Source organism: Gavialis gangeticus, unplaced genomic scaffold (genome assembly GCF_001723915.1).
Source record: "Gavialis gangeticus isolate Ggan-Ray unplaced genomic scaffold, GavGan_comp1, whole genome shotgun sequence".
In the NCBI taxonomy this organism is placed as follows: Eukaryota; Metazoa; Chordata; order Crocodylia; family Gavialidae; genus Gavialis; species Gavialis gangeticus.
Genome location: NW_017729024.1, coordinates 176,441,823 through 176,464,530, shown reverse-complemented (window position 1 = coordinate 176,464,530; position 22,708 = coordinate 176,441,823). Strand labels below are relative to the sequence as shown.

General features: G+C 45.1%; 2 protein-coding genes across 3 annotated transcripts in view; one reads left to right on the top strand and one right to left on the bottom strand.

The window, feature by feature from the left end:
* Positions 1–3,873: 3,873 nt before the first annotated feature.
* HAUS1 (HAUS augmin like complex subunit 1) lies at positions 3,874–17,166 on the bottom strand. Of its 2 annotated transcripts, none has more exons than XM_019518114.1 (9): positions 17,084–17,166; positions 15,161–15,335; positions 12,873–13,008; positions 10,679–10,813; positions 9,949–10,072; positions 9,046–9,111; positions 7,706–7,777; positions 5,772–5,819; positions 3,874–4,202 (listed from the first exon to the last, which is right to left on the bottom strand). In XM_019518114.1, the coding sequence occupies exons 1-9, from the start codon at positions 17,102–17,104 to the stop codon at positions 4,119–4,121; spliced, it is 861 nt and encodes a 286-aa protein (XP_019373659.1). In that variant the 5' UTR covers positions 17,105–17,166; the 3' UTR covers positions 3,874–4,118. The 2 variants fall into 2 exon arrangements, with proteins under 2 accessions (XP_019373659.1, XP_019373658.1); XM_019518113.1 differs by lacking the exon at positions 17,084–17,166 and adding an exon at positions 16,925–17,044.
* A 3,058-nt stretch (positions 17,167–20,224) lies between these two features.
* ATP5A1 (ATP synthase, H+ transporting, mitochondrial F1 complex, alpha subunit 1, cardiac muscle) overlaps positions 20,225–22,708 on the top strand; it is a 13,446-nt gene continuing 10,962 nt past the window's right edge. The window contains exons 1-2 of the mRNA XM_019518112.1: positions 20,225–20,335; positions 21,702–21,780. Coding sequence (XP_019373657.1) covers positions 20,276–20,335; positions 21,702–21,780 — 139 coding nt within the window. The 5' untranslated portion in view covers positions 20,225–20,275. The remainder of the gene's footprint in view (positions 20,336–21,701; positions 21,781–22,708) is intronic.

The following is a 22,708-nucleotide window of genomic DNA, read 5'->3' as shown; positions in this document are numbered from 1 at the left end:
CTGACAAATACAGGACTGTTCAGCCTAGAAAAGAGAAGACTTCAGGGGGATTTGGTGGCAGCTTACGAATATATCTGGGGAGACCATAAACGGTTATAAACTCCAGGAAGATTTCAAACTGGATATAAGGAAAATCTTCTTTACAGACTCTGGAATGGACTCCCAGCGGGGCTGGTGCAGGTACTTACCCTGGAGATCTTCAAAAGGAGAGTGGACGCCCACCTTGCTGGTGTATTTGACCCCAGCAGTCCCTCCTGCCCAAAGCAGGGGGCCTGGACCCAATGATCTCATGAGGTCCCTTCCAGCCCTAAACTTCTGTGAATCTGTGATATCACATCTAGCTGACTTCGGCACCTCTGCCTGAATGACTCAGCTGGGTTGACTGGATGCAGTCTTTAGGAGGGATTAAATATATACCTTAACCACTCTACCACTGTACCCCATCAACAGCATGCATTTTATTTGTACATTGATATTCTTGATGGAGAAGCAGTATTTATTTGGGGTCAAAGTTAAGATCATTGTGTTGTACATGCATATCTTTAGATCTGCATAAGCATAGCTCAAAACTTAATACAGTTATCTGCAACTCTTATTGACTATGACCATGATCCTACAAAAACTAGAATAGCTGCTAAACTTTATACACTGTGCATAGTCCCACTGAAGTGCAGGAAATGCATATACTGTGATATGTAAAGCTAATTATATGGGCAAGTCTTAAAAGGCTCAGGGACCTTCCATTGAAATTGTAGGTACTCACCATGTCTGAAAACTAGGCTCAACATATGTTCAGAGAGATGGGTTTTTACCTGAAATTGGATTCATTTTAGTCCACTACCTTGAGAGGAGCAGAGAACTTTTTGCATGTAGGTGACACATGGTCATTCTTAGTTGTATCATTCCAATGTACTTATCAATGATGAATTCTCTCTCGCTGTTTTGTGAAGCACTATGGACATTGACAATACAGGTTTCCCTCACCAACCTGGGGGGGGGGTCAGATTCCTGAAAGTTCCCGTGATTGGCAAAACTGGCAGGGCTGGGAGAGCAGGAGCTGTGGGTGGGGGGTAAGGGGCACTAGAAAGGCTGTGAGTGCTGGGGGGGAGTGAGAGGCACAAGCAGGGCTGGGGGGCATTTTCCGACTGTACTCCCCACTTCCCTGAAGCATAAATACTCAAAACTGTGATTGGCAAAAGTGTGGTGGGCAAGGGAAACCTGTACCCTAAAACTGAAGAACCAAGAAGTCTTTTTAAAAAAAATAAGCTAATTGCTAAGATAAAAAATTTTCACCATGTTTATTGATATCTGATCCAGAAAACATCACAGCTGGCAGCTGATTTGCACAGCTTGTGCAAGAGGTGGCCCAGCTGCTTGATAATTGCTAATCCCTTTACATTCACTAACACTAGCAAGTAGCATCCCACTATCTTTGGACATCCCTCCAGTCAAACTTCCTCCCTTGCTGAAGACTGTAGTCTGGCTCTCTACCAGTGTATATGTATAGTACTTATGTCAGTTCTGCTGCTGGAAACTTAGGTATGCAACAAGGTTAAAAAAAAATTAGTGCTCAGCTGAAAGAATTTCTCAGTGAAGTGTTGCTCCTGTATAACTCTCTACCACAGTAGTGAGTAGTACAGTTCACATAGACTACTGATGTTTTAGGAATCCTCTCTCTTACTACCAAAGCTCATGAAGAATGGAGACCATCTGCAATCAGTGTGAAGAATCCTAGTCATATCATTTCATCCTGCCATTTAAAAAGCACAAGCACCTTTCGCTGGTAGGATGAGAGAACCACCCAAGAGTCAGCCCTCAATGCTGCCTTTAAGACATCCCTTTTTATGGTAAGGAAGAGAAGTTTGAGGAGGGTCATGATGGAGGTGGAAGGCAAAATGTTCCAGCCTCCATGGAGCTGCTGCTACTACTGCCGTTCTGCCGGAGAACCCACATCTAAACACGACTGCCCCAGCCTCAGACCTGTGCTGATATTGCCTCAAAAGACAAGACACAAGCTGTGGAAAGACTAGCTTCTCTCTTATTGTCCCCTCTTTCCTTCACCTGCCCTCTTACAATCTAGTACAGCAATGACCCTGCAGGGACCCAAATAGAGGCTCCTGTTTGTTCTTCTCATTTGTTGCCTAAAATTGAGCTTAGGAGCTATCTTTATCAGGATTGCCTTTGTGCTATTTGTATAGTGCCCTGCTACAATTGGGCCCTGATCAATTGGAAGTCTTGACATATTTCCACAACAGGAAAATAAAAAATACATAATGATGATGAAGAAAGGTTGAAGGAACCAGGTATGCCTACATTGGAGACAATGAGATAATCAAGGCCCATTATACCAGTTTCCTAACTACAAGAACAACCAAATAATGCAACATGCTTCATCAGGAATTCATGGAATATGTTTCACAAAGTTTTCAAGAAGAGGCTGGATGGGCATGTCTGGTGTACCTGCATATTGTTCATGGGCATTAGACTAGGTAACCATTGAGGTCCCTCCACTTCCGTTTCTATATTTCCATGCTTTCCTACCTGGAGCTGTCCAAATGAGGCCTCACATGCTTCCCTGCATGTCTATTCTTGTTGCCTAGCTGTTGCTTTACCTGATGGCTGAACTGTTTTGCTGTGATGTCTCTGGAGTTGCATTATATTTCCAGTTACTAAGTATTCCTTAAAAAGAAGGGGAAAGGGGCAGCAGCCTAACATCTGCCAACAAACCTTAAAATGCAAAACCTCACCCTTAAGAAATATTATTTTCACTCTGATTAGACTGCAGCCCCTTAGTAAGGTAATACTGGGAGATTTCAGTTTTAGTTTGAAATGCAAGCCATAACCATCTGCAGATTTTTCAATGAGTTACTGAGCTCAATCTGCTTCCCTCAAGGCAGCCAGGTATCCCTCACAAAAAAAAAAAAAAAAGCACCCTTTACTGACTGGCTCAGAGGATCTGGAGGGGGAATAAGCTATAGGAACCATACCACCTTATTTTTATTACTGTTTTCAACAGGAGCTAGTTATATTTAAGTGAGGAAAGTAGTTAAGTTTCTCCTTAAAGAGAGATCAGTTATGTTCATTTCACAAAAGGATACGAATAGCAGGAAAAAAGCAGAGAATACAATGATCTATGGCTATGCTGGACTGAACACACCGAGTCTAATCCAAACAGAAACTAAACAGTCACTTGAGGCCTGGCAAGTGCTTGCCTAGGACACCACCTAAGGATCTGGTGTCACCTGACAAATGCAAAGGAACTGGGATCAAACATAATAGGGTGACCATATGTCCCAATTTGGCCAGTACAGTCCCAGATTTCATAGGCCAGTTGGTGAAGATTAATACACGTGTCCTGGAATCACAGGGGCATGGGATGCAGTCTAGGAAGCAGGCAGAGCAGGCTGGTGCACCATGCCACTCTGCCTGCGGCAGCACCACTGACTTAGGGGACGGGGGCAGCATACAAGATTTCCTGTGGTCCCATATGGTCAAGCTAAGCATAATGAAAATGTCAGACCATACGAAAAGATGGATTTGGCTCCAGAAAAAAAACAAAACAAAAACACACAAACTCCACCCATATACATTTAGTCAGGAGAATCTGCCAACCTGTGAGACATTAGGCAATTGGGGTCAGGCATCCCCACCACATTAGAAAGAGAGGAACATTCTAAGAACAGAGATCTAGAAGGCAGGCAAGACAAGGAGACACTATGACTAATGGGGCAGCTGCCTGCCAAGTGAAAAAAAAAAAAAATGTATATGTAGTCCAAGAAGTCTTCCCAAATACTGACCTGGTTTTATTTCCTGCCTACGGTGCCATCTGGAGGTCACCTACAGTTTTTAATACCTTACTTATGGCAAAAATTAGACAAGGAAGGAAACCTGGTTTTATTGGTCAGGCTTTGAGGAAAAAAACCACAAGAATATACAATTTTTACAAGAACAAAGTTATGCAAGTCTTTGAAAAAACAGCTTGATTGCTTGCAAGGTTGCAAGTGCACAGTTTATAAGAGTGACAAGACAATATTTATAAGTCCAATAGGGTGAGAAATCCAAAATATCTACAAGAAAAAAGCAACAATCCCTCCAAGACCTGTTCCAGGCAGGCAACTCTACATAAATCGGTGTTTTCTGGGTTCTGGGACTGAAAGTGCCATCAAGTCTACTTTCGCAGAGAACTCTTCCTCAAGAGCATTCTAGTGCGGGAGAAAAAGAAAGAGAAGTCAGTAAGAATGGAAATAATTTTTCACATCTGTTAGATCAATATGCATCTGATAAACCCATCTGGATGTTTTGTGTATTTATCAACTCAAATAAGTTACTATGATTCTGAGTGAACCAGCAGCTCTCAGTTCTATAAGCACCCATTTGAGAGCAAGTTCAGCATTTATCTTATAAAAGTAGTAAAATGCATGAGTCCAAGAACCAAGAAGTCAGGATTACTAGTTCTCATGATGATCCAAAGGGTACACAGTATTTTTTCAAAAATTATAATCTTGTTCCCAGGGCAATTCCGAAACATCAAAAAATATGGCATTTTATGCCTCCATTGTCTATGAATGATAAATAAGCCAAAAACATATTTGTTACATGAACATCTATGTCTGTCACCATGGCAGCAAAGAGATTCATCTCAGTAGTCATCACAGACTTCACACCTTGGATACCAGCGACCTGTGCCGGCCCGCTTTGTGGTTGTAGGAATGCAACATTTTTAGAACCAAGCAGCTGGCAAGGGGCAAGTCCATGGTAGAATCGCTCATTCTTCTGTGGTATGACGCACAGAACGGGAACATTGGCGATTCCTTAACCCTTATAGTACTAAGAGATGTAGTTAACTGCATCAGTGTGAAGTCAGGAAGAAAAGCAGGGTAGAGATATGCCTTATAGACTGACTAAATCAGAGATGCATCAATGACCTCCTGCTCACTAAAGCTTGTGTGTCTGATTCAGTCCATTTGAAGGTCGTATCTCTACCCTGCCTTTCTGCTTTGTATAAAACTGATATTAAATATACAAAATCAGGCACATGGAAAAACAGCAAATAAAATCCTGAAAAAAATTCATGGGCTTCACATCCTCCTCTGAAAAACAACTCAACACTGCCAGGTTACTCAAAACTCCAAGGGGAAAAATTCAGCTCTTGCTGAAGACAAGACATATTTCTGAAACAAGAGGTCATCTGAAATGTTGTCTCCCCAGTAGTAAAGCACAGAATGAAAAATGGTCTCGGGGAAACAGACTCTGAGCAGCAGTTTCATGTTCACAGTGGCCCTGGATACTCATGGGATAAGCTGCTAGAACCCCATAAGGACTTCAAAAAGGTAGCTCTGAATAAAGTACTTAACATCAGTCAAGCCAGGAGGTGACAAAGCAGGGATATCATCTGCATGGTCCTTATCAAAAAGGAGCATCTGTCCTCCAATCCAGCTACTGACTGCAAAAAGCACCAAGGGCCTCCAGGAATCTGAGAGTGGCAATGCCATCACTAGCACAAATAGCAAAAGCACCATCAAGAGGGCACACCAACAATTAGTTCCTCAGCCTGTTAGTCTCACCAACGAGCATCATTTCCATTTAATCCGAGCCATAGTTTCATCTAGATCTTATTCTCTGGAGCACATCAAAACTAGAATCTGAGATAAATGAACCCTCAACCAACCAAATGCATATTAAAAAATAAATAAATAAATTGGGAGTGTTGGGCTTGTTCTGGAAGCAACAGCATGCATTTTAAGTCTCCATTAGCAACAAACCCCCCTTACCAGCTCCCGCTTTACTTCTTCAATCTTCACTCGAGCAAGGGAAGGATTCTAAAAAGAAAAAGGGTATGTTAAGGAAAGGTGGTGGTTCTTCCCCTTGAATCAAGGGGCTCCCTCAACCCCCAATTTTAATGAAGGCAGACAGGGAAGTGAGGGCTACAGTTTAAACAAATGATCTCTATATGCAGCTCCCACATGCAAGACCTTCAAAAAAAGAGGTTAATGCACTTTACAAGACATACTGAAATTAAAAACTATGCTAAAGGCACATAGGCAAGACCCTCTCCAAGGATGTGGGAGATTTGTGGAGGCTGGAGATGCAACTGAACTTGTATGACTTGGGTGGGGGACCTACTTAATTTGTCTGTGCTTCTGCTTCCCACATGTAAGAGTCAGAGTACTGCTTCCCTGCCTTCTAGGAGTGTTGTGAGGCACTCAGGTACTATACGAACAGAGGCCATGTTAGGCAGCCAAGACAGACAGAAGTGCAAGTCTCAAAACCAGTGATTCTCAGCTACTGCATCAGGACACCCTGGGATGCTGCCAGATCCTTTGAAGGGTGCAGTGACATGTGAGAAGATGTAAGGAGACAAGCGAAATGTGAGGAAATAAGCAGATAGACACAGGCCAGATTTGTCCCTGCTTGAACAATTTTCTACCTTCAATTGCCAAGCCCCTCTGCAACACAGTAAGCATTGTAATATATAAGTTTGTTTTTGAAATTGGGTACCACTCAATTCACAGAAGTTATGGAAGGTGCCTCGAGTCTGATGAGGGTGCCTCAAGTCCAAAAAGGCTGAGAAGCACTGGTCCAAGACTAGGTCACCATCCCTGCATCACCTGTAATTGCTGCAGCATTTTCCCTACATCCATGAGGGAAGATCCTTCACTATTGATCTGAGAAAGGAATGCCAGTTTAGCAATTCATCGGCTTCCAGAGGAGCTGTGCAAGTGCTGCAGACTGTCCACCAAGCAGTAAGCTATCAGCTTCATGCACAGGGAGATGGTTGGATTCTTTTCACTTTATGACTTAACAGATGACTAGTTGGCTCCAATTTCTTTAAACAAGTGACATATTCTTACAATGTTCTTGTTCATTAAAATGGTCTCCGAAAACAAGGATCTTTCCTAGTTTACGTCTACTGATTTCTTCCATACCCAAAGACTGCTTTATGGAAAACTTTGCTAGTATCCCTGCCCTCCAAAGAACAGCTAACAAAGTACTAGCATCCAAGCCTCCCACCAAAGTTAAAGGAAGTTGTGGAGTGCTGAACGCTTCCACGTCAGGACACTTATTTAAGTATTTAACACAGATTTAAGCACCTACATCTGGGACTTGGGTTTTTAAAATCCTGGCAAGGCTCTCCAAGTACTGTGACCATTTACACTGCCATTCAAATGAACAATGGGAGTAGTACAATGCACGAACAGATCCAAAGCATGATTTATACCCTTCTAAATACCTTGATAAGTCTTCAGATATTTTATTTTTCTCCAAACTTTCCCAGCTAATTCTCGCCTAGCTCACCCAAATGTTTTATCTGGGTCATATTCCTATGCATTATGGTAACAGAATTTAAAAAAAAAAAACAAAACAAAAACACTCCAGCAGAGCCATTTACTTCCATGTGCCTCGATCAATGTGTAAATAACCTTCTATTGAAGCACAATCCTCTGTCTAGACAATTTATTTATGGAATCTTCACAGAGATTTGGAAACAGCACAACTATGAGTCTGTTAAGGCCATTGTAACAAAATGTACTTCCACATAAGCAATTATGTGTATAATATTGCAGCTCTAAACATGAATGCCGTTGCAGAAATTAGGCAGACAGTGAAACTTCTGCTAAGTATAGAACTTAAACACGTAGCTATTGCATTGTCTTTATATCTGTCTAAACACTGCATGAAAACCAGAACATAGCAAAGTAATTACAGGCGTTAAGTCCAGGTAGGACTCCAGTTTCTTCTTCAAAGGCCTGGTCTGCTGCTTTAGTGCAGCTAGTTTCTGTGAACAGAGGAAAGCAGATGGTTATATTACACAGTCTAATTTAGAGTTAGTGATGCAGATCAATTACACAGCCATTAAGTTAACAAAAGCATTGCTGAACTCCTAGATGTTTTGTTGAAGTTTCAAGGAGGCCCGGTGTCCTATTAAGAATTTAAGAGTCTTCAATCGTTATTTAGTCAAACTCAGTGGAAATTAGACACTGGTAGAAAAATGGAATTTTCCCTTACGAAACCATACAATCTTCTTTCAGGCAGCACTCCCAACCAGTCTCAGTTTCCTGATCTCTGGGAAAGGAGATGGCAATTTCAGTCCAAAGCCCAGAGGACAGATATTCTTCTCACCAAAAAAAACCCACTACAACTGGCTCTGCAACCCCTTTTCAGCAATCTCGGAGGCCAATGACTAAATAAGACTGTGCTGTTTCACTCACACACCTAAAAGGACGGGGCCAAAGCGATAATTGTAGTGGCATGGGAAGCGTCTGCTGTTACTTCTGAGGCTGTACCCATGTAAAGGGTGAAGAATTACTTCTTTATAATGAAAAGCCAAAGCTTTTCAGAGCAGTCACTTCCTTTAAAAATCAAAGATGAAACCATTATGTATTATGAAGCTGGATCCAAACTCGCATTTTACAGTTGCCTATATTTAAAAAAGGTACCTATACCTTATGAAGAAGTGTTATTGATAGATTTAAGTCTAATGAAAACATTTTAAATCAATTTTGCTTGACACATTGTGGGGTGCAAATATTTTCCCAGGGTACTGGCTCATGAGAATCACAACATAAAAATAATGTGGCTATTTTCATTGTTCAAACTATGCAAGAAATAATACATCGAGAATGGTGAAAAGTAATTCACCCATTTGAAAATGTGTTATAGTACTAAATAGTGCTAGTCCTGTTATGAGGAAGAAATAGCCCAGATCTTATGTGCTTCATCATCACAGAACTGGAGGATTGTTAATGAGTAACACAGGAAACATGTTATTTAAAAACAAAATGACTTGTGAAAATGTCCTTTTAACAAGTTAACCCTTCATGATCTCACATTGCATTAAAACCATTATATGCAAATAAACTAGATGAGGAATCAAGATGTAAAGTTTGGATCACAATTTGAAAGGACACCGCCACAATTTTACAAGCATTTGGATGTGTCGTTTTGTGTTGGACTGATCACAAAGCAGCGTGTATCCCCATGGATAACAATCTTTCTTTAAGCTACTCAAACCACCAAATTTCCATCTTATCACAAAACACCCACCTCTGAGAGGTTCACTAGTGACTCATGTGTCAGGGAGGGGTCCATCCCATTTGCAACAAGCTGCTCCTACAAGAGAAAAAAAAAACAAACAGTTCCTTTAGTCTGAGCAGTGCATCCTGCTCTTTTATGGAAACACACTGAGGCAGTCTATGGGTGTCAAAGATGTGGCATATGGGGCTTTTGGAGGAACTGAGAAGTTGAGGGAGAGTCCTACTATCAAATTCTGGCATATGAAGCCCTACTAAGGATGTGTGTTTTTAGCAGAGGGACAAGCAATGGGAGGTTAATGCCACCACCACTCACCTTACTGAAAGATCCAGCCCCCAAGGAGCCCTGTGGTCTGGGGCTCTACTACACCAAGTGCACAGAGATGCTTTACTGCTTACTTGCATACTTACGAAAGTAAAGCACAGAGAGAAACAAAAATGGTTTATGGCAGCAGGAACATGTAGTTAAGTGCAAATATTGATGCAATTTTAAATGTGGAGTTAGTTGTTACAAAACTTCATATAAAAGCAATGTACCTTTCTAAAAAAAAAAAAAAAGTCAGCGTGACTCAAGATCTAATAAGGCCGTGAGTAGGATGTCAACTATCATACACTACCAGTCTGCCCAAAGGAGGGTGACAAAATTACAGCAGTGCTGGGAAGCTTAATGTCTCATAAAACATGTAATTAGTTCAAAACTGGGTTTCAGAAACAATTAAGGAACTAATATACAGTGCACATTACACTGCACCCCCCCATAAAAAAGTGTGACAGTTGAAGCAGACTCCCCACTGTGGGAGGCTGAGAAGCTCCAGGAATGCATCTGCAGGTTAGTGAAAAATCTGTGTGTTAAGGCCCAGTTTGACAAGGCAATGCCTACCTTTCACAATAACAATGCAAGTTCTTTTACACCAACCTCTGCAGCCTTGATCCTGAATTTGAAGTCCTCGGATTTGTTCTTCAGGAACTTCATATTTTGGGTTCGGCTGTCAGCTTTGGCTTTTTCCACCATTACATGTTCTTCTGTTTTCTTAAGGTCGCTTTCAGAAGAAAGAGAAAATAGTTGCTTTTCAGAAAGAAAAACCAGGGCCAGTGTACGCAATTGACCAACTTTCATCTAAATTAAGCCCTCACATAAACATCCCAGAGGGCCAAAGACAAGCAGAAAACTAAGTTTAATTCAGTCCACAACAGATCACTCCATCAGCAAGGTGCTATTTCCATGGCCACAGACTCCCAAGGTCATGAGATAGTCGCATTGATCTCTAGGTGTCTTCATGAAAAGCCAGGACACCTGTACACTCTCTTAGAGCAACAAAAACTTTGACTTGCTTTTCTACCATCTACTAAAATGTTATAATGGCTGCACACCTTTCCACTGCAATTCTAGAGTAAGCTACGTCAGTGTACAGAACCGGTTTTATACTAGACTGTGTTTGTCTGTCTAGGTCCTATTTGAAGTCAATTTACTGCAAGGTCCTGCAACTGACATTTTAAAGTAGCTGTAAGCTACAGGCATGTGTTTTAAAACTGAAAATTCAGATATCTTTACTGAGCACAATCAACATACAACATTTCAGAGACCAATAAAAACAATTCCCATTTCCACCTCCTTCCCCTCCACCACGTTGCTTCCCCTTACTCACTCCTGAAGACGCTTTTCTAGCACCAGTGCTTTGGTTAGCTTTTCCCTAAAGGTGGTCAATTCAAGTTCCAATTCTCTATTCCTTGATTCCACTTTATGCAAGTCTGAGGTCAAATCATTGATAGCAGGGATAAAGCTAACAAGATAAAAGATTTCAGGGGCATGGTTAGAAAGTAGTATCATGTGATCCTGAAGCTTATAAAAATCATTTATTCTCTCCCTTTTATTTCTTGAGTTTGCTCTTGTATGACGGCCATTGGGTTTGCCACTGATCAGTCTATTGAAACTACCTTGTTTCAACAGACTGATTGGTACCTACACCTCTCAAATAACTAAGAATTTCTTAATACTGTAGTGAAATACAGCCTAACATTTTAATAGCTGTATGATGCATTCTACATTTATCTAGCTCCTTTCATCTCAATCTATTTTACGATCAAACTTGCACAGGCACTGGAAAAGCAGCCATGTTGTGGTGGATGCTGGTAGCCAGCCCGAGCACAACTGCTGAAGGAGGGAGAAGAACAAAGGAAGAAGGGGTCTGTAGCAGGAGTGACTCTGAAGGCAGCTGTGGCACCTCCTGGTACCTGAACCTATCCCCACTCCTGCTACTCAAGGCAACCTCACCATTCTGCCTGGTACACCCTGATGCAACTGTATTTTATATTGGGAGGCTGTTCCCCAGAGTTCCTGAGTGTCTGCTGGGACTGCACTTGACCCAGCTTCTCCTGCTTTGCCAGACCCCCTTGGCCTGGCTCTTGGCAATGGACACCCAAAATCTGCTATCCCATGCTGTGCCTCGCTGGCACCGCTTCTACCTTAGCACGCCTTGCCAGCCCTCCGTTCCTTTGGTCACCAGCTTGCCTTAGGGCTTTAACTGTGGCTTTCAGCCACCCCCATTGTCATGCTCATGCCTCACAGATCTTACTCTGGATTCATTTTTCAGGGTCCTCTGGCCATCTGCCCACCAGGCTCTTGGCCACACCCTGTCTCTGGGCCCTTGGTCCTGTTCTGGCATCAGCCTCTCTTGGGCTTCAGTCCCTTAACCCAGGCTTTATCCCTTATAGCCTCCACCCATCTCCAGGCCCCAGGCCCTGACTTGGCTGAAACTAAGTCTACATCAGGCTATACAATTTACTTGCTTCTCTAGAGACTGGGGGCTAGCCAATAGGGCTGTGTGAAATTTCACCAGCTGTTTCAATTCAACACTATTTCGATTCATTTTGAGCTCGAAACAGTCGAATCAAATGCAGGGCTGAGAAACGAAATGAAGGGCTGCAAAATGTTTCAAGTTTCGAAGCCCTCATTGAAGTGGTGAGACAGGGGAGAACCAAGGCTGTGATCCCAGCACCAGGTGGGAGCGCAGCCCTGGCTCTCCCCGTCTACCAATGCCGGGCTGGAAAGTCGATAAAAGCACAGGGGGAAGGGAACTGAGCTTGGGCTCAGCTCCCCTCCCCAGCACTCTAATCAGGCAGGGAGGCAGAGAGTCCGACTCCCCATCCCCCACCCGATGGCAGTGCTGGGGGTGGGAAGTTAGCCCAGCTGGGCTGACTTCCCATCCCCAGCAAAAACGTCAAAACAGCCTGTTTCCGCAGAACAGAAAGAAACAGCTGTTTCAAATCAAAATGAAATTCGAAACAGAATGCTGTTCCGTCAAACCTCAAGGCGAAACGGAATAGTGCCATTTTGCACAGCCCTACTGGTCAAGGACGGCTCCCATTCCTCTGCACTGAAATGCAACTCGGGTGAGGGAAAGGAAGCAACTAAGAATAAACAGTCAATTAGAGCTTCCCAATTCTTTGCCTGAACCCATGTTAGAGCAGTCTGGGAGCTACTGCCATGTGCCAGCTGGCAGAAGAGCCCCAACGAACCATATGCCAGATAGAGATAGAGTGCCAGATACTGCAGCCTCCTGCCTGGCTTCACTCTCTTCAGAAGCAGGGGCTGCAGAGAGGGAGGCACAGGAGAAGCCTGTGCCATCTCTACAGCTCTTAAGGCTCCCCCACATCGTCCCAGGACAAGACTTACAGATGGTTTCCATTCCTTTTTTTGATGCTATTTTGGTAGCATAAGAGTGGAACAGGGGCAGAGAACTGGCCCCAGAATTCTGCTTGTAGCCTCTAGTCTGCAAAGGTTGGACAACCACTGACCTAGATTGCCCTTTTAGGGACACCAAAACCCGTGGGAAGGATTACCTTGCTAGGGAAGTGTCCTTTGTCTCAAGTGCCATTGCACTATCTACCAGTGCATTCAAATAGCAGGTGCCCATCTTGGACAGAGAGGTCAAGGAAAAGTTCACGCTTTGTGTGAGAAGATCCTGTAGGTAGTTGGCTGCAAAAACACAACAGTCATCACTTAATATTTGTGAAGTCATACATAGCATTGTACACTCTCAATACTAGGACAGTGGACAGATTTAACAGTTATACACACATAAACTATTACAATAGCAGTGCTACCTCTACATGCTCCTGCAGCAATGAATGCATTGCAAACCATTGCAATTTTACCTTGCTTCACTCAGTATTTTAGCTTATCTACACTGCCGCAGAAGTGTGCCAATCCAAGTTATATCATAACAGCTAGTGACTGCTCCCCAGAGCAAATTCGTCCTTCTTCTTTCAAAGATGTGGAACACTATTATTCTGCAAGTTTGTTGAAGCAAAGAGCCTGACCACAATCTGATAAGATGCTGTAAAGAGCCTGGTACGCTGTGTATTATTTTGCAATACGAGTCCTTTTGTTTCCTTTGGGCTAATGAGGAACCTCAGGATCCCAGAATGGGGACACCTCCTGTAACAGCACTCTGACACAACAGGTAACTATTTACAAGAGAGATATGTATCAATTTATATTCAAATATTTACATACATACATTTATATTCATATACATACACTGCTATCTATTCTAAGGTTTAATCCATGACTCCATTAATTTATGAAATAGTACTAATGAACTTAATGCTTATAAATACATGCAACTTTGTAACAACATAGGGACACATATAGGCTGATGATCACACCCCCCGTAGAACAACAGTCGATCTATTCCCCACACAGTAAAGCAACCTTATATGCATCCAAAACCAGAAAGAAACAAAACAGGGCCATCCCTTCATTTGTAAAAAAAAAATGATACAGGCTGGGTAGGTCTGTCATAGACGCCCAGAATAACAGTCTTTCAGCTGACTGCTGTTGCCTTGAAGTCGCTTCAGTTCAGGCAAGCATAATCAGGTGTGGGTGCAATGGGAGCTCCCTCAATGGCCCTGGGGCTCTGCTCCCAATGATGCCCAATGCCCTTGCTTGGCCTCCTGCAACACAAACAGCCTGTCCCACGACACCCCTTTCTGCCCCTCAGACAAGGCTGGTGGGTCTACTTTCCTGGTTGCTTATTCCCACGGCCCTCTTTCACACTTAGGGCTTCTCTAGTGTGCCGCCCCCACGCCCTGCATTGTCCTCAGCTGCACTCTCACTAATTGAGGCCGGTCTCCCCTCAGGACTCCCCATGCAAGAGTCCATTACAAGGGGAGAGGGCTAAGCCCACTCACCAACTCCTAGTCCCAGGTGCTTCCCCTTTAAATCAGAGCGAGGGCTTGCCTCTGGGCTCTGCTTGCTTCCCTCACTCACGCGACAGGTGGTTCGGCTCCTGCAGCCTCCCACGCATGTTGCTCCGGCCCCCCAGGGAGACCCCTGCAGCATCCTCATAGCTGTTTGTCCCTCCCTCCACTCCCCAACTGTCCTTCACACCAGATCTCATCCTGACTGCAGAATTCTGGGATCTGAGACAGATCTTGTTTCCAGGGCCTGAAGGCAGAATTGCTCCAGTCCTTTCATTGTTTTTCCCCAGAGGACACCAGAATCTCCCCAGCTCAGCCTGGCTTTGCCTTGCCATGAGATAGCCCCTACAGGTGAATACCCTTTCTGTTATAGTCTGTTAGGCTGAGAAGGGTATCAAGTAAAAACTTTGCAAGGGATGTCTCTTTAGTATTGGAAATGTTAAAATAAAATTAGGATGGTGGCCTGATCTGCTCAGTTTAAGAGGTATATGCTCTGCATGTTACCAAACACTCACTCCCTGCAATTACCTGAGAAATTAGTGAATAGCAGCACTGCTCTTTCAAAAATCCAAAAGCGTTCCCAACTAGTAGGAGATTTACATTGTTTCAGACACTTGAGAACACCACTTTCCCATCACCAGCACCCTTCTGCTTTTAGCACTGCTATTTCAGAGCTTCACTATCCAGCCTTGCAGTTTGGGAAAGTTCAGTAGCTAAAGCTGCTGGTCTGTATTTACAGTCTGCTTGAACTGATCCAAGAAACTATTATTGGGCAGCCTGGCATCATCAGATATTTTTTTAAATGTAGTGTGTGACACAGTACAGAGTACTAGAGTGAAATCATAGCTTACTGGCATCTTTTTATAAAGAGTTAACAACTTTATAGGTCCTTTTCCTGTAATCAGAACCCAAAGCTCCAAGCTTACCTTCCAATTCATATTCTGCTGTCTTCTGTTTCATGTCATCTATCAGCAGGGAGACGTCCCGGTCCCTGGTTTCATTGCATTCTGCAAGTTCGTGCAAAATGTCAACAGTCCGTGCGTTCACTTTGTATTGTGGAATGGGCTGGTCCCCGTACACTTTTTTTAGCCACAAAGTAACCTACCAGGAATGTGGAAGGAAATAATCAGATCAGTGTAATGCAGGGGAAATAGACAGCAGAGGAGAGAACAGGAATCCTTCATGAATCCTAGTCCTGTTTGTCAAATCTTGCCCACACTTCAAGGGAAAACTGCTTCAGTGATAAGGAGGCCAACAACAGGCAATGATAGAAGCACTGGCACAAACTGGGCTCAAGCAGGGTTAGGCCCTGGACAGACAAACATATATTTGCATGACCTGCATCATTTTTAGGATGGGCAGATGTGCAGCTATCCCAGAGTAAGTAAAGAGTGACTCTTACATACCAACTCAGAGCAGTAGGTGCTTCTTACTGCTACTAGGTGGCAGGAAAGCTTTTGACAGACTGCTTGCCTTGGAGAAATGGTTATGTTAGGGGGGATATGGACAGATGAAAACTAGATGAGGATGGAACTGGGCTGTTCTCAGTGGTGGCAGATGACAGAACAAGGAGCAATGGGCACAAGTTGCAGCAAAGAAAGTTTAAGTTAGATATTAGAAAAAGTTCTCTCACTAGGAGGGTAGTAAAACACTAGAACAGGCGACCCAGAGAGGTGGGGGAAGCTCCATCCTTAGAGGTTTTCAAAACCTGGATAGACAAAGCTTTGGTTGGGGTGATCTAATTGGGGATGATCCTGCTTTGAGCAGGGTTTGGACTAGATGTGACCTCTTGAGGGCCCTCCCAACCCTAATTTCCTATGATACTAGGACCTGTGCAAGCAGGTGTAACAATCTAGTCCGTTTGGGCTCTGACTAGCAAACCAAACAATTGAAACTTCAAGCAGGGTCCCATTATCACAGTACCCAGGCAGCTTGCAGGACTCGTGAATCATAGAGAAGTCAGAGTGGAAGGGACCTCCGTAGGTCTAGTCCAACCCCTTGCCTGAAGCAGGATCATCCCTATCCAAACCACCCTATACAAATCCATCATCTAAAATGCTTCATTCAGCTGCTTTCAGCCCTGACAATAAGAAACACCACCTTCATCTGCCATAGATAAAGCAGGGAAGCCCCGGCAGCCGAGGTCCTGCTTTTAAAAATGGTTCTTAACACATGCTCAGAAGATCCCAGGAAGTCAGCACGCCACTAGAGAAAGGCAAAACCAATCTGACCAGTCCACACACATCTGACCATGAGGTAAAATGCCTTCCTGACTCCAAGTGTGGCAACCGGTCTGATCCCAAACGGAGGGGCAAGACCAGGGGTGGGCAAAATAGCTGATCCAGCCCACAGCCGGACTCCACTTCCCAGCAGCCCCTGCCTGCATGGCTGGGGCCAGTCTCCGTGGAGTCCTCACACACGGGAAAGCTCGAGGCTAGGGTTGCCATGGAGACCGGCCCCAGCCACGCCGGCAGGGCAGGGCAGGGGGCTACTCCGGAGCTGCTGGGATGTCGCCATGGGGGTGGCTCGCAGGGCAGAGCCGCAGTCTGTAGCCTGTAGGCTCTGGGCAGGGCGCGCACAAGCAGGGGATCGTGGCTCTGCCCCAGCTCCTTGGAGCGGCACAGCTCGACCGAGGCACCAGGTGCGGGCTGGATCACACTGCCCAGCAAGGACTCGGAGGGCAACCTAACCTGGCCGATCCGGCCCCAAGCAACTCCCCACGGGGCAGAGCGTGACCCTGAACTCAACTCCCCAAGGGCCCGGGCGGCCGCGGCCACGCCCTTCCCTGAGCTTCCCATGCTCCACTCGTTGCCCTGATCCCGCAGCTCCGGGACACGCCACGCCCTCACCCATGCCAGCTTCTCCTCCATTCCGCCTTGAAATCCTCCCGCCTCCTTCCCGGCAGCCCCCGCGCCCCGCCTTAAACGACCGAAGGGGAGGGGCCGGCGCGTGCTGATGACGTTTCCGCCGCGTGCATTCTGGGAGGTGTAGTCCGGCTGGCGGGAGCGAGGCCCCGCCCACTCCGCCGCGCGCCGGGTGTGGCAGCGGACTGAGACACGCCCCTTGACGCCTCAAGCGTGGGATCAAAAGATGGAGCTCGCATAGGTCGCTGCTGCCTTCGTCTGCAAAGGCCATGTCTGTCTCTCTCTCTCTCCTCTGTCTTTTTTGCCGTCCCCATTTAAATTGAATCGGCTAATTCATTTTTGTGATCCTTCCCTGCGAAGGGCCTGCGTTGTAAAGGCAGGAAAATGCTCCCCTCTTTCGATCCACACGAGATGGGGGAACGTTAATGCTTCGGAGAAAACAGTGAACCCGAAACCGTTGGCTCGATAAACCGTGAACCGGTTAATAAACCTGTTTTCAACTCGCAGGTGTACTTACTTTTGGCAACCGTGTTGGTCTGAGACAAGGCGACGTACGAAACACCAGGCCTCTCTGTCCTCGGAGCAGTGTCATTGACTCGGTTCAAATCTCTGCCGGGAGGTTTCGCCGTGCAATGTCCTGGCATTTGTGACTTTACAGCAGGAAGGCAAATGCACGTGACTGGTGCATTTAAAAAAACCCACTGGATGACTATAAATCAGATTCAATGTTTAATATTTATTTTAATGAATGCCCTTTCACTTATGACCAGGCTGACTCTCGACAGTCTTTCTGGGGATTTATCTCTAATTCCTCCCCGGGCAGTCCTGGAGTGTTGGCCACCCTGCCTTGAAAGTTTTTAAGACTTGGCTAGACAAAGCCATGGCTGGGAGGGTAGCACAACACTGGGACAGGTGACCCGGAGAAGCGGTGCAATCTCCATCCTTGGAGGTTTTTAAGACCCAGCTAAACACATCTTCAGCTGGGATGATCTAGTTGGGGCTGGTCTTGCTTTGAGCAGGGGGTTGGACTAGGTGTGACCTCCTGAGGTCCCTTCTTCCAACCCTCATTTTCTATCATTTTTTAATTCTCTGGCTGTTAACTTGGTTTTAATCTTCCCTGCTAAGAAAAGCTGAAGGGAGTATTGGTTGTAGCCACGTTGGTCTAAGGATGCCGGCAGACCTGGTTGTTTGCGTCAATCTGATATCTTTTATTAGACCAACTAAAATAGTTGGAAATTACTTTCTTTGCAAACTTTCAGGCATAAACACCCTTCAGCCTGAAGAAAGGTGTTTGTCCCCAAAGGCTCGCAAAGATGATTTTTTTCAACTATTTCAGTTGGTTTAATAAAATAATTAACCACAGAACTTTGCCATTAAAGTTGTTGTGCATTTTAATCTGAATTCAATTTTCCACTCAAAGAGTCTGAAACAAAATAATAAATGAATAAACATCTCATGGAAAAGAATGAATCATTTTGTTTACTAGCAGAACATACAAAAAATTAAGAGTGAATGTATTTTAAAGTATGTGGTTGCTTCAGTGAATGTATAGAAATATATCGGTGTCCTCCTGGTTAATCAAGACACATGCAAAATGTAGTATAAAGGGTAGTTTGTTGCAAATCAACATTTTGCAGGTTCCCAACGAGCTGGCCTTTTTTAGACAAATTACCAAAAGGTAATGCGGTAAGATTCAAAGCAATCCTTCCAATCAGAATTTTCTGATTGCTGAGTAAAATATAATGTCACTATAAAAATACTATAAAATATTATGAAAATGAAGAATGTCAGTCTCTCATTTGAATCAGTCTCCCGCAAAGTAAAAGCCTGTCACTAGGTCATGAAGCATGGATGCAAAATTGTGAAAATCGGCAAAGTGGCTTATAGGGCAGACTCTTTGTCCCTTTTAGACACTAGGAATAGCTCCTGGGTCTTTTGTGTTTTCCTTCGGCCTTATGGAGGGAAGGCGGCAGCACGCTGGCTGGACATCTGGGGACCCATTTCACAACCAACTCCCTTTGTACTTGACACGCGGCATCTCAGATGCCCGCACGCTTCGTTCAGCCCTGGGCAAATGTCGCCACCTCACAGACCAGGTTGCAATTGTGGTGCGATTTTTCAGGTGGTGCAACACGTTGCGAATGATTGCCCGATTAGATCACTTCATGGCAATCTAACATCAGCGCATCCAGCTACCCCTGAAGCAGTCGAATGGCTGTGCAATTTAGATATCAATGTATGAATGCTGCAGTATTGCCAGCTCATGATTTTTGGCATTGTTCTTAAAGTCTCTGTTTCAGGAATGTGAAAAACATATAGCTAATTTTATATCTTTTATATATAATTATATACGTATTATACCTAATTATATATAGACACACACACGCACCTATATATATGTGCGTGTGTGTGTATAATTAGGTATATGTAAATTATATACATATACATATATATATACACACACACACACCTAATTTTATATGCACACATATTTATTGATGTATGTTTTTCACATTCCTGAAACATAAACTTGAATGCCAAAAATCCTGAGAGTTTAGAAATCATTATTAAAAAAATCATGGGATTGGCTGAAAAATTAAAAAGTGCTTTTTATTCACCCCATAACAATGGGGCTATTTGCTGCCCTCCTACTTTGCCACCCTGCCAGCCCAGGGCTCTGCATGCGGCGCAGCTCACACAGCCCTGAGCTGAGCTGACAGTCTCGCGAGAACAGAACGGCTCCCGGACGAGAACAAGGCGCCCCCGCCCCCCTCTAGCTTGAAGCGTGTGGGCGGGGCCAAATCCAAGCCCCGCCCCTAGTCTCCTCCGTCTGACCCCTGCTGCTCCTGAGGGAAGCGCGTCAAGGGCAACCGATATGGATGTACCAAAAACTAATTTAAAAAAGTATCCTGCTTACATAGAAAAACAGGGAACGCGTTCTTTTTGAGGGAAACAGCGAAAATGTAAAAATGAGTGAGAAACTCGCTGTCTAGGGGAGGGGCAATGGAGGAAGCACTTCCGGGGCAAGCGGACCTTTCCCCCAATGGCGGCGGCCGGGGGCGTGGCCTCCCGGCGGAGGGGGCGGAGCGGCGGCCATTTTGTGCAGAGGTATTGAGTCGCCGGGAGCTGCCACTACACGAGCTGCTGCCACTGCTTTTCCTGCTCGCCCGCCACACGATGTTGTCCGTCCGTGTGGTCGCCGCCCTCGCGCGCTCCCTGCCACGGCAGGCCGGCCTGGTGAGCGCGGCGTGGGGGTGGTGGGGCGCCTGCCGTTGCCGCCATCTTGGTGCTGGCGCCGGGGGTGACATTGAGTGGGGCCCGCGGAGGGAGGGGCTGGGCTGGGCTGGGCTGGGCTGGGGGACGCGCTGCCCCTCGGGACCTGCTGGTGGACAGGACGTGGGGCCTTGACTGGGGGGGTCCCTTATTGTGGTGCGTCCTTTGGAGCGGGGGTCAAGGAAACCCCTGTCAACTGAGTTTGAAAGTACTGAAGTATTTTTTTAATGCTTCTACTTCTTTTTTGACCCTGTTTTCGCTAAAGGAGATTGCCCCGAGCCTCATCTCCCCAAAATAATCATATTAATAAAAAGAAAAGGAAAAAAAAACTCGGAAGAAATAATATTTTCTAAAAAGTAAAAAAATACCAAACCCCAAAACTGTGAAGTAGTTTTGATGCTTTTTCTGCAAGGTGGAGACATTAGTCTTGTTTCTCTGGACACATCCGAATGAGGCTTGGTGGTTTGCAGGGCAGTGTAAAACCCAGGTGGAAAATGCATTGAACTGAAAAAAAATAGGAGAACTTTTTTCCCCCTAGTACCTCCAAGCTCTGTCTTGTACTCTGTGGGTGTGTCTGCACATGCAGTTAATACTCCCACGTGTGCCAGGGAGCAATAGACTCCGGGACCACGAGCTCCCGAGTTTATTCATGTGTAACCCATAGGGCAGCAGCTCCCAACCTGTTCTTGCTGCAACCCTAAATCCAGGTTGCAACCCCCGGCTGCCAACTCGCTTGTGCCTGGATCGTGGGAGGCAACAGTGGTAAGAGCCCCGCAGGCAAGAGGGGCAGACCCCCTGCAGCCCTGGTTTGGGTCGCAACCTGAGGTTGGGAGCCACTGCCATAGAGCTGGGTTGGAGCAGCCCTGGCTGGCTGGGAGCCCGGGGGTTCAGTCTGCCTGCCTGGGGCTGCTGCCCCTCACTCTGTGCCGCGGAGGGGATTGCTGGGGCATGGCAGCCCCCGCGCTAATGCACCCTTGTACCCCAGTCAGTTGGGGCAGTGTCTACTATGTGCGCTGCACCAGTTTTTTACTTTGCAGTGGGATATTACTTGTATTTATGATGGTAATTAAAATTAGTTTATTTCTGGCCTAATAGGCATGTGCATGGATGCACAATGTTTACCACACAGCTTATTAGTCAATGTGGTCAGCAGGTGGCCTGCTGAAAGTGCTGTGGCTCTGTAGAGAAACCTTTTATAAATTGGAGCCTCTGGGTGTTGTATTTCTGTCTAGCAGACTTGCAAGGTCACGGTGGTTTGCAAAGTGTCGTGCTTTTGCATGCTTGTCGGGCACATACTGGGGTATTGCTGACTTAATGCCTTTTTGGCTAGGTTTCCAGAAATGCCCTGGCTGCAGCATTTGTTGCTTCAAGAAACATCCATGCCTGCCAGACATCTTTTCAGAAAACCGGTGAGTTGAAAGAAGTATTTAAATTTCTTGTGCTTTTTACTTTAAAGCTGCAGATATGCTAATTGTGTCACAAACTGCAGGAAATAAATATGGGGATGTATACTGTACTGTATTTTGGCACTTGTGTTTGGTCTGTGCGTATTGATCTCTGGCCACACATTAGTGCACAGATGTTAAATTGAATTCTGTATTTGTGAATGATTGGCTTGCCTGCAAGACGATTCTTAAGCCTGAGGGCAGGGATGTAGGGCTCTTAGGGCATTTTGTACGCACGCTTGCACTGGGAGCTTTTAAAAGCACCTGGCACCGTTAGGTGCAGTTGTATAAATGGCGAAATGTGCGCCAGCGCACAGAAAATGATGGTGGCGCTCTTTGAACTAAAACACCTTTTGAAAAAGGTGTTTTAGTTCAAAAAGTGCCACCATCATTTTCTGCGTGCTTATGTACAAGTAGTAAAATGCACATCTGCACATGACACAGCACAGTGCACATGAGCTTTTTGCAGAGGAGATTCGATTAATCAAGTCTGCTCCAACCTGCCGGATCTCCGGCATGTTGTGGGACGAAAAGGTATGTGTATAAGTGCCCATCAATATGAAATCTGGTGCAGGCCCACCAAATGGAGCTAAATGCTTAACTTGACCCATGTAAATCTGAAGTCTCAACTTCTTAACTGCTCGGTAGGGGCATTAGGGGACACTTGGATTTCCCAGAAGTGCTTGTTTGACCTTGGCCCAGGTTCCTGTCTTTTAGCTTTATGCCATCTGGTTGCTGCTCCCTGCCAGGTGATTTTGTTTTTAGGTGCCACATAAACAGTGCATAGTTCATGAAGTGGTTTGCCACAACTTAGGCTAGAATTTCAGAATTCATCAGTATTGGAAGTGTGATTTCCCCCCCCCCCCATAACTAAATTCTAATTCTAGACTTG

What these genes read in the sequence shown, in the direction of transcription:
- HAUS1 (XM_019518113.1), bottom strand. Translation starts at nt 17,032, where the DNA reads ATGGGAAGCTCAGGGAAGGGCGTGGCCGCGGCCGCCCGGGCCCTTGGG. An exon ending in AGCAGAATATGAATTGGAAG is followed by an intron (nt 13,009 to 15,160) that starts GTAAGCTTGGAG and finishes GTGTTTTTGCAG; the next exon opens with CCAACTACCTACAGGATCTT. An exon ending in TCAGGATCAAGGCTGCAGAG is followed by an intron (nt 9,112 to 9,948) that starts GTTGGTGTAAAA and finishes TTTCTCTTGTAG; the next exon opens with GAGCAGCTTGTTGCAAATGG.